The 11439-nt window shown below is 35.3% G+C and overlaps 1 protein-coding gene across 1 annotated transcript; it reads left to right on the top strand.

Annotated features, from left to right (window-relative positions):
• Positions 1–2376: 2376 nt before the first annotated feature.
• On the top strand, positions 2377–11040 carry LOC128551678 (uncharacterized). Its single transcript, XM_053532579.1, has 5 exons — positions 2377–2549; positions 5771–6028; positions 7593–7736; positions 8645–8883; positions 10623–11040. Exons 1-5 carry the CDS (start codon positions 2450–2452, stop codon positions 10929–10931), a joined length of 1050 nt encoding a protein of 349 aa, XP_053388554.1. The 5' UTR covers positions 2377–2449; the 3' UTR covers positions 10932–11040.
• Positions 11041–11439: the final 399 nt, after the last annotated feature.

Raw genomic sequence — 11439 nt, 5'->3', positions numbered from 1 at the left:
CTATGGCAGTCATATCATAACCAAAGCCAGTATGATGACCATTTAATGAAATCCTATTATTTATCAAATGACTAAATATACAAATGTATGTTAATTGCCGATAGCAATTTTATATTTCAACGCATTATCACTTTTGCTGATACGACTCAATATACATTCAAAACGTTTAATTGACGAGGTGTAAACATACCAACATTATACCAAATATTTTTCAGCTCAAAATTAATGGCAGTACCTTCGGAAACGTTTGTAGTAGTTTTACCTGTGAGCATGTATACGTATATGACACGCCAATTGTCAAATAATTACATGAACTCAGGTTCACGGTCGAAAAACTAGGATTAACGATCGAAAAACCAGGTTTTTCGAACGTAAAACCAGGTTCCTCGAATACTAACCTATATATTCGAGCGAAAACGTAGGATAACGCCGTAAACATAGGTTCACGCGTGAAAACACAAGTTCACGATCGTAAACTATGGTTTACGAACGTGAAACGCGGTCCACGAGCGTAAACATAGGATAACGATCGAAATTCTTAGTTCAATCGAGAAACTTAGTTTATCAAACGTAAACCATGGTTTACGGTCGATATATTAGGATTATAAAATCAACTATGAATTTCGGGCGTGAACATCGGTTTACGGCCGTGAACCTATGTTTACGGACGTGAAGTTGAACGTATGTTTACGACCGTAAAACATAGTTTACGGACGTGAACCTATGTTTACGGACGTGAACATATGTTAACAACCGTGAACTTGGGTATACGAGCGTGAACCTAGGTTTACATTCGATAAATTAGGTATCTCGAACAAAACTATGATTTTCGGTCGTAAACATAGGTTTACGTTCGTAAACTATAGTTCACGCTCATGAACCCAGGTTCACGCCCGTAAACATAGGTTCGCGCTCAATCGAAAAACCTAGTTTATCGAACGTAAACATGGGTTCAAGAGCGTAAACTATGGTATATGGAAAAACTATGGAAAATATAGGTTAGTGTTCGATAATCTTAGTTTTTCGACCAAGAACGTAATTATTGGATAATTGGCTTGCCGTGAACCATAGTTTACGGACATGAACCTATGATTACGAGCATAAACCAATGTTTATGACCATGAACTTGAGTTTACGAGCGTGAACCATACTTTACAAACATGAATCTAGGTTTACCTAGGTTTATGTTCGATAAAGCAGGTTTCTCGAACAAAACTATGATTTTCGGTCGTTATCCTATGTTCACGAGCGTGAACCTATGTTTACGGACGTAAACCCATGTTCACGGTGGTTAACCCAAGTTCACGGTCGTTAACATAGGTTCACATTCGCAAACTATCGTTTACGCACGTGGACCCAGGTTTACTCCCGTATACATAGGTTCACGCTCGTGAACTTAGGATAACGACCGAAATTCATAGTTCAATCGAGAAACCTAATTTATCGAACGTAAACCCGGGTTTACGAGCGCAAACTATGGTTTACGCGCCTTATCTTATGTTTTCGCTCGAAAATGTAGGTTACTAATCGAAAAACCTGGTTTTACGTTGAAAACCCTAGTTTATCGATCGTAAATCCTAGGTTTTCGACCGTGAACCTTGAGTAGTGTAATTATTGGACAATTGGTGTGCCATATATGAACAACCCCTTCTGCTTCCCTATCGGCATGCGCCCATACATAAACGGGATATGATTTGCTACCAGCTGTCAAGTTGGCGCGCATTTCTTAAATTTTGACTACACATGTTGCCAAGTTCAACGCACACTGTTACGAAGGACTATAGAACATGTATTCCATTACAGGGATTTATACATTATTCTATGAAAATACATAAAATTAACACATATGACATTTTATAAATATTTCTCAAACAATTACCAATAAGTTATCAATAAACATTTTAGAAACACTAATAAAACTGCCTTTTGGAAGATCAATGGTCTGCATTGGTGACTGTGCATGAAATAATGTACGAATGGGGCACCCGGAATGTCCTTTCCCCATTAACCCTTATCATGCTGGACATGACTGATCCTGCCATTGCGACCAGTGTACATAGCCTGCACATCCGTGCAGCCTGATCAAGATCTGCACTGTTCTCCATTCAGTCAGTATCGTTTTGGTAAACACCCCCTTTTACAATTAATGGAACTGTCAAAATCGAAAGATGGATAAGTTCATTATAAAAATTTAGAAGGGTAAGGGTTAAATTGGTAAGCTGCTTAATTTAACGTGTCTGCATTCATGACTTAAAAAAAACAGAAGAAAACAAAAGAAAGTTGCCTATCTGCACGTTTTCATAACTCATGGTATAAATCAGTTGGTAAGGCATGCTCTTGAATATTCATCTCATAATTGTTGACGAAAGGTCATATATTTAAATCTGCACATAAACGATACTTCACGAAGGTTTATAGTATCTTAAAGTGACTGAATGTCTAAACGAAAATGGTGGTTCTAATAAAATTTACGCATTTGATACAGATGATGAACAAATTCCTACTGTTTGGAATATTATTTCTAACACGGACATCTGAAAGCCGAACATGTAAGTAATATAAAACTGTGAAGCGATGATAAATACGTAAATTGTATATTAAAATGAATCTGATTGAACATTTTTTGTTGTTGTTGGGTTTAACGCCGTCTTCCAACACACTATTATTCAATTATCTTAACCAGTGTTAACCTGAAAAAAATAGGTCCCGTCCAGGATACGAACCTACGATCTCAGATTGGAAGTATTATGTTAATAGGACGGGATTTACAAGTAACAATAGACCATTTCACGGCAAGCGTCTAAGTATTGGAAAAGTCTTGATCGGTAGACGCATTCTAAGCGAGAATTCTCGAGACGCAACGAGATTTGAAAAACTGGGGGCTCTTCAGTTATTTATCGATTTTTGCAACAAAGATTCCTGATGCATAAATCGGTGAAAAAGGTTTTTCACTCCAGTGGTTTATTGATTCGGCTGATATTGACATAGGAAAACTGAGTAAAATATGGTTACGATTTTGTCAGCATTTGACCGTATTCATATCGAACACTCAGATAAAACCTTCCACCGTTTTTATCAGTATGTGTATTTCTTTTTTATCAAATTTAAATAACGTGAATATTATGCAAAAATTTAGAACCCGTGTCACCGTTAAGAGTCTGTTTTAAAGAAGCACTAACAAAAGGCAAAAAAAGGCAAAAAAAAAAACCCCAAAAACAATGGACTTTCGCGTTTAAACAATTATATGCTTACTTCATTTTCTTATTTTAATCATTATATTTGATTGCTTTTTATTTCATACATAAAATAATACAAGCGTATCATTTTTACACAGAACAAAATGAAACAACAACAACAACAACAAAAAAACAAAAACAATTGGGTCAGGCTACAAGTTATTTCATATGATCGGTATATAAGTCCTTCCCACAATTTAACATTCATCTTTTTAAATGGACATTTTAAACCATTGTTAACAAATACGTGCAGTTCAGATTTTAAAATAATTCCAGTTTTGAAACTTCAAATACAAATGACTCTTAAAAATAGTCTTTGTCTCATTCATCCAGTCAAAAATTACCCCCGCCCGGAACGAATTACACACTGGTTGGATCGTTCGCCCGTCAGTCGAGCGATCACATGTTTGGTGTCTGGTACGGCCACTCTATCCGTAAGTATTATTTATCAATGGGACAAGTTTAAGTTACTGTGGAAATAGTTTAGTGCTTGCAAAAAAATAAATAAATAACATGTTGAAGAAAACGGATGTATAACCCTAAACAAATAATAATTATTCCCTTAAAAGTTGGTCGAAATATGCACAATCAAAACGACATGAAGTTAATGTCAGACGTAAAAATTTACGGACATGAAATAAATAGATTATTGTACTTATCCATTTGATGTCCATTGTGTTGGGTTTACGCCGTTTCTCAACAACCTTGTCACGGCGGTTTGCTTACACAACCTGTTTTCTAACCAGTAGGTACTCTCCGTAAGAAATTTACATCTTTCCTACTTCATGCAGTGCTGTAGGAAGTCGGACCCGAACTAACATCTCCAGATTGAGAACCGGCGAATAATTTTTATTTATGAAACAGCTGAAACGGGCTTAAACTTAATACGAACAAAAAAAAAGAAAAAAAAAAAAAGAAGAAAACAACAACACTATTTAATAACGCTACAAGCCGTAAAATAAAGGCTGCAAATAAATTAATAAATTCCACAAACAGACAATATGAACTTGGTTGGAAAATGCGGGAAAAAGACATGTTTAAAGTTCCTTAAACTTCCTAATTTTCTTAGCACTGTAGCGTGAAAATGAACCCTGTAGTCAAGGAGTTTTGTTATCTTATTCTATTCAAAAACATCTCGGGATCATTTTCAGAAAATTTCTAAAAATCTATGGAGGAGAGAACGAGCAGTAAAATGTTTAATAAAAAGTATCATTTTTCATTACGCTTTTTTGTGTCCAACATGCATTCAGGCATACAAGTGTGACAATAAAAATCGGAAAGAAATCGGAGAATTGCTAACAAAATTGAAGTACGCTTAAAATGAAATTTTTGTTGTTGTTTGTATTTTTCCCTAAATCCCGTGTGAAAAGGATGGTAGGGAAAAATCGAAGACAATACAGCGAAAACAAAGTCGGAGACCCCGCATTTTATCTCTCATTTTACAGTAAAATAAATGTGTAATATGAGTTTAGTTTTTTTTTTTAATTCTATGGAATGGTTTTTACACATTACTTAGTCATTCCGTTCGAAAATGATAATTTCGTAGAAAGATTTTGGCACAGTCTTTGCATAAAGTAAGAATTCCTTCGGCGAATAGTCGGAGTACATATTTGAAAATTACATTACCGTATAGATTTCAACGGTCCTGTTATAATAAATGAAATAAATTTCTTTTTGATTGAAATGGGCGCCCGAAACTAAATTAATCGCTGTAAAAACAGCAACGTCAAAACTATTTAGGCTAAAACGTGATTTTTCGACGCCATTTGCGGAAAAAGTGTGCATTTCACCTTTTCAATAATTGTACATCGGGTGAAGATCAGCTTTTGCTATTAATTAAACAAGTTATTAAGGACGCAACTTGTGTTTGAAATTCCCGCTCATTACACCTGTCAATAAACTACAGACGCAGCGGTTGGTCAGCTATCGTAAGACATTTAAGTAAAGCGTTCAGCAGCTACAGACTATTTCATTGTTTATTCTCAACATAGTTCGATCCAAAAATGAAGAAAACTGTCTCAAACTTAACACGCTGTTCATAACCTATCTATCTATCTATCTATCTATCTATCTCTTAGCCCCCCAGTTTTTGTCTTATCGTTTAATCACGTTAATTCACGGATTAACGGTAATCAGTTTGCGCATGCGCATATACTTCGTGAAATGGTCTATTACTGAAATGTACTTAGAACTCAAAAATTAACTGTTAGTCATAAAAGTTTTTAACTGGGCTGAAAATTGCTTGGAAAAAAACTTTGAGACTTACTTTTTCCAGAAGTCTTGATATCTTTAATATGATGCAAGGTGTGTGTGTGTGTGTGGGGGGGGGGGGGGGGGGGGGGGGGGGGGGGGGGGGGGGGGTGGGGGGGGGGGGGGTGATAAGTTAAACTTTATAGTTCATGCTTCGTAGGTTTTGCATTAAATTAAACGAACTTTTACCAAATAATAGTTTAATTCATTGATTTGATTTCAAGTTATCGAGTGTCGTTTATGAACAGTTTAATATTTCTATCAAATATTTATTTCTTATATAGATGACATGGAGGACTATTGTGGAAAGGAGCTAAGTATGATCCATGAGTCGACTTATCAGCTGAAGCTTGAACTCTCAGACAAGCATATTTACGATCGAGAGTGGTCAAGCAGAGGAAAGCACACGTGTGAGACAACAGTAGAAGCCTGGGATACACCGTATAGAAAACTGATGTTCTACTTTGATGACCTTGATCTTGATTGCGATGATGGTCATTTAGAATTTTTTGTTGGTCAAAGAAGTAAAACAAGGGTGACCGGTACTTTTCCAGATTTGTTTTTATTTACCTAAAAGATTGTTTAAATGTATAAATAGCATATTCTTACGTTACATGAAAGAAAAACAATCATGATTACTGAGATAAAGCCATTGTTTTATGTAGAATTATTATTGTTCTGACTCGTTCACCGTGGGTAAAAATAATTTGCTGTTTAAAGGTCCGGAATACTTTTTGTTCCTTCTTAAAACAGATTAAACAGCTTTTCAAATAGATTGTATGCGTACTTACGTGTTTAGAAAAACATAGTTTTTTAATATTTCGCATTGAGTGTTATAGTTAGAGCCATAAGGGGAGGTAATAAAAATCAATAGAATCAATAAAACATTCTAGTATATTCAGCAATATTCAAACTTTCGACCAATTTTACAGAAAGAATTTACCGGAAATAGGATTTAGCAAAAAATTAATGCATTGTATGTTCATAACGGAAAATATGGCAGCCATATTTTATACAGAGGTATTATGAGCCTTTATATTTATATCCATGGTGCAAGATTTCGGCCGTCCAATAAATTCAGTATTTGTCAAACAACACTTACTTTGGAGCTTGGAAAAATACCTCTGTTGCTTCATGCACAGTTTCATTTTCCTTATGACTGCTTCGGTCTACACTATTGACAAAAGAAGTCGCATTTCATGTTGTGAACTTTAACACCTAGCATATTTCCTGTAGTCTCCGTGGCTTTGTGAGTTGGGTCTCTGACTCCGGATCACTTGCCCCTCACTGTTGTTGTGTTCGAAAGCTCACTTGGGGTGTAGAACTATTTCATGTTAGAAACCATCCAGCTGGTTAACAGAGGTTTATTGTTTCTACTAATGTGACCATCCGTGACGTATATAGTACCAATAGGAGCACACGGTGCCTTCCTTAACCTTATGAAGAACTAAATGTCGTAAAATGTCCTAAACTTATTTCCGTGTGAATTAAAACCTCACAAGATTGGCATATATTTCCTTCTGTTATATCACTAAATATACTCAAACCATATTCTAACGTCATTATCAATCGTACTTCTGCTACAGCATTTATCTCCCTTTCCTCTAACGTACGCATCATGAATGTTATGAACCCGTTATTACAATCGACAATTTCCGTGCGATTTCGTATTCTCGTCTTTTGTTTCGGAATGCTTTGATCGAAAATGTTGTTCATACCAGCAGTGGTTTCCATATCAAATGGAGAATAAGGAAAAAACGAAATTGAATTTCATTAAAAGTAAGAACATAGAATGCATGCATAGAACACCATTTTTAGAGGCTGTGACTAAAAACAGATATGTTGCGCCTGTGTTATATTACAGACCCCGGTATATACCGGATTCAAGCAATTTGTACAAAAAATATTTTATCTCAAATGTATATATTTTGCAACTATGGTGATACTAACCATATCCTTTAGTCAGTATATTATGCATATTATACAACTTTAAATGCGTGCGGACTTGCAAAAAAAATGCGTAATTTTGCCGTGCGCTCCAGCAGAACGGCTACACCAGATCTGTAAGGAGAAACATCGTTTTATAGATGCTTAACTGTATTTCAGGCTTAGAGAACAATATCTGCGGGGAAAATAAATTTCGTGAAGTATTTACAGTCGATGCCAGATATCTTCGAATAAGATACGTTCCCAGAAAGAGTCAATCAAACAGTGACATATTTTCAGTGATTGTTACATCTTATAGTGACGGTACGTACTGGCATAATATTTTATCCGCTCTCGTTCCCTTTTAATGTAATATATGGGCTCTGTGATTTGACAGATATCTTGCGGCATCTTTATAAAAGTTGCTTTAATGAACTGTTTGATATATTTTTTCTTAGTCTTTTTCCGTAACAACTTTTCTCCTTAAAATCTCTTTAGATATAAGATAATGCGAGTTATAGTAAACTATGAATGTTTCTAACGAACTCCAAGAGTGATGACAGGAACGTTTTTAAATTTTGAAAATATCTTTAAATATATCGTTCTTTGGCATCAAAGATCTGTAGGTTTTCAATTTTTACTTTATTTGGCGATTTTTGTTATGAATTTGTGTGTTGGGAAATTTAATTGTTTAACAAGTTTTAGGATAACTTAGTTAACAAAAAACCCAACAATTCCGAAAAAATAAAATTCATGTGTCAGCAGCTTACATATGGAAAATACATTTTGAATATATAATAGGCATCATCTGAGATTTGAAAGAATCAAAAAGTACGTTTTTCATGGAGTCTGCAGTAAAAAGTTACTGATTGCAGGACTTGAACCGGTGGTGATTTGGGGAGAATGTATGACAAACAGCTTAACGGCAGTATGCAGACGTAAAAATTCCTGTCATAAATGACTATATCCACAATCATAACTCATTTCGTTACTTTTAAAAATAATTTTATAACTTGATAACAGAAGAGTTTCAAATTCATAAATTGTTTAGAGTTTCCTTGTCAATGAAATGTACATATGTATCAAGTCTTTTTCAAGCAAATACACGCTGTTTCATGCATTGGGTTGATTGTCCATTGTTTATGACTGTTACTTATACGAGACAGTTTTTTAAAACAAAATGTAGTGAAACATATCTTTAGTTTTTTGAAAATGGAGCTGTTAATTTCCAGACAAGTGTCCGAGTAATGCTTACGAATGTCACAACTCACGTTGCATCAATAACGATATTGCATGTAATGAGCACGATTCCTGCGGTGACGGGTCCGGCTGCGATGATGACGTCACTGATGCTGGTTTAATCATTGGCGTTGTCATTGGAGGATTAGTTGTGTTAGCGTTCATTATCAGCGTGATTGTCTGCTGTATTTGTTGTAAAAGGAAGACTGCAAAAGCTCAAGGAACAGTTCAGGTATGTACCATGAGATCTTCTGGTGTATTTGTTGTCAAAGGAAGACTGCAAAAGCTCAAGGAACAGTTCAGGTATGTACCATGATATTGCCTGGTGTATTAGCTGTAGTAATAAAGGCAATAGAGTAAGGGATTAGATCTGGTATGTACCATGGGCTCGTCTGCTGTATTAGTTGTAAAAGGAAGACTGCAAAAGCTCAAGGAACAGTTCAGGTATGTAGATCTACCATGAGATCAGCTGGTGTATTAATTGTTAAAGGAAGACTGCAAAACACATGGGAAGTTCAGGTATGTATTTTGAGGTGTTATGATACGAATAATTTAAAAACACAGCACATTATTGTGATCATGAAGTAGTGGATCCGTAATAAGAAACGGCATTGTATGTTTTCTCTTTGTTGGATTTTACGGAAAGTCACGAGCGCGTCCGAAGATTGTCGAATTTTCTAACTAGAATCGTGATAACACGGAAACTGCCGAGTGTCGTTGCGAATCCACTTCCTGCGAAAATATTTACATACTAAGCGACCAATGGAGGTGACCGTGAATTGTGCACTTTGAGTTCGAACATATTATTTAGCATTTTGCATTAATAAGATTCTAAAATTCGAGGACGCCAACCCACTTGTTTCAAGCATATGTCAGTGGTGTACGTGCCCGACCTTATCTTGAATAATGGCACCCCTTGCTTCTTCCAACATTTTGTTTCAGATGGAATAAAGGCAATATGACCGAAATTGCCTTCAGCAAAAACAAAACAGATAGATGAATAATTTCTCTTCGCATTTCAGGGGTCAAATTTAACAATAGTATGTACTAGCTGAAATTAGCTAGTGCCCTTTTTGATCACTAGCTAAAATGAAAAGCTACTGGCTAAAGTTAATAATATTTAATTACTCTGTTAATATTTTACTGGCCAAAACTTACTGATTGATCTCTGTTAGTAGCCAGTCACAAACAAAAATGTTTTCTATTTGCTTAATGTAGCTTGTGCCATTTTTGTTGAACAAGAAAATATCATAAACATAAATGATAACATTCCTTTCATAAAGAAAAATGTGTACCTTCAAAACAATTAAACTTTATTGAAGCTATGAAGACATTTGCTTGTTATATTATTGACTAGCTGAAATTAGCTAGTACATTTCAAACCCACTAGCTATTTAAAAATTCCACTAGCATTTAGCTTGTATCTTGTCTAAATTTGAACCCTGCATTTTATAAATACTGTAGTGTTTTCTGTTACATTGTTTTACTTGATCAATTTACTTATGCTGAAACTTTCTCACAAAGAAATGAAACTACTGCATAATGAGGTATATCTCGATGCTAGGTTACTGATATTTTTATACTAAATAAATGTGACAAAATGTGACTAAAAGAACACACACGCACGCACGCACGCACGCAAACACGCACGCACACACAAGCTTTTCTTTATTGATATTCATTGTTTCATTTCTATTTGAAGATAAAAACGAAACTGTACTCCTTATATAATAGCTATGTGTACTTATTTTTCTGTTATGTTTGCAAGTCGCTTATAATAAAGATATAGTACATGTTTACCTCTCAGTTTGGTCATGATATTAATTTTAATGTGTTGGAAGTGATTCGTACAATATAGACATCACTTAAAGTGTGGTCCGTTTATCTTTTCTAATTTCCTACCGCTTTATTACATTTCTATAATAAATTTGAAATGAATTATAATAAATTTTATTCAAATTTCATGTTAAGTATCAGGACAACTCCGTTGCTACAGCAGCTACAAATGCTACTTCCGGTCAACGCCAAGGATATAGTCAACCAGTCTATGGAGAACCTTATACCAACAGACAGGCACAATATCCAGTCGCCTCAACAAGTATTCTACCAACAGCTCCAGTAGCATCGGGGTATCGAGCTACTTTCCAAGAACCTGTTCCGGTATTATCGTACGGACAACAACGTATTTCACCACCACCATATTCGGAAATCTTCGCACAGTCTGACCACAAAGCGACATCCGGTCCTTATACTTCCGCAAGCAATAACAAACACGAGTAAATAAACTTTGGCAGTGCACGTGAACCACGTGCATGCGGCAATGCAAAGCAAGCATCTCGGAAATGTAAACTTAGATGAACGTGTCACCTGTGATTTTATTGTAATTTTTGACATAATCATGATAATTCGTATGTTATCCGCAGAGTGCGGGTTCGATAGTCCAATAATAAGATGCCGGACAACGTAGATATTAAGCAACATTCTGTAAACCGATATAAAATGAGGATTTCAAGATAAAGTTGAAATTTAGTTCATGATATTTAATATTTATACTGGGCTATGGCACTTAAACTTACAAACGTGCCTAATTTCGGCACCTTGAATACCTTAAAATATATTTAGCAGTATGCGAAGGAAGACGCTAGATAAAGGCATATTTATGTTTCACACCATACGAGGAATCTTTCAAAATAACTGTCACACTTAATTTACCCATCATACAAAACTTTTTTTCAGGGTTTGATAATATACCCGCCAATGTTTTAAAGAATGATCCTTCTGTTTTATT

This window comes from Mercenaria mercenaria, unplaced genomic scaffold, assembly GCF_021730395.1.
Source record: "Mercenaria mercenaria strain notata unplaced genomic scaffold, MADL_Memer_1 contig_154, whole genome shotgun sequence".
Taxonomy (NCBI): Eukaryota; Metazoa; Mollusca; class Bivalvia; order Venerida; family Veneridae; genus Mercenaria; species Mercenaria mercenaria.
Note: the sequence above shows the minus strand (reverse complement) of the source record. Positions and strands in the feature narration are given on the sequence as shown.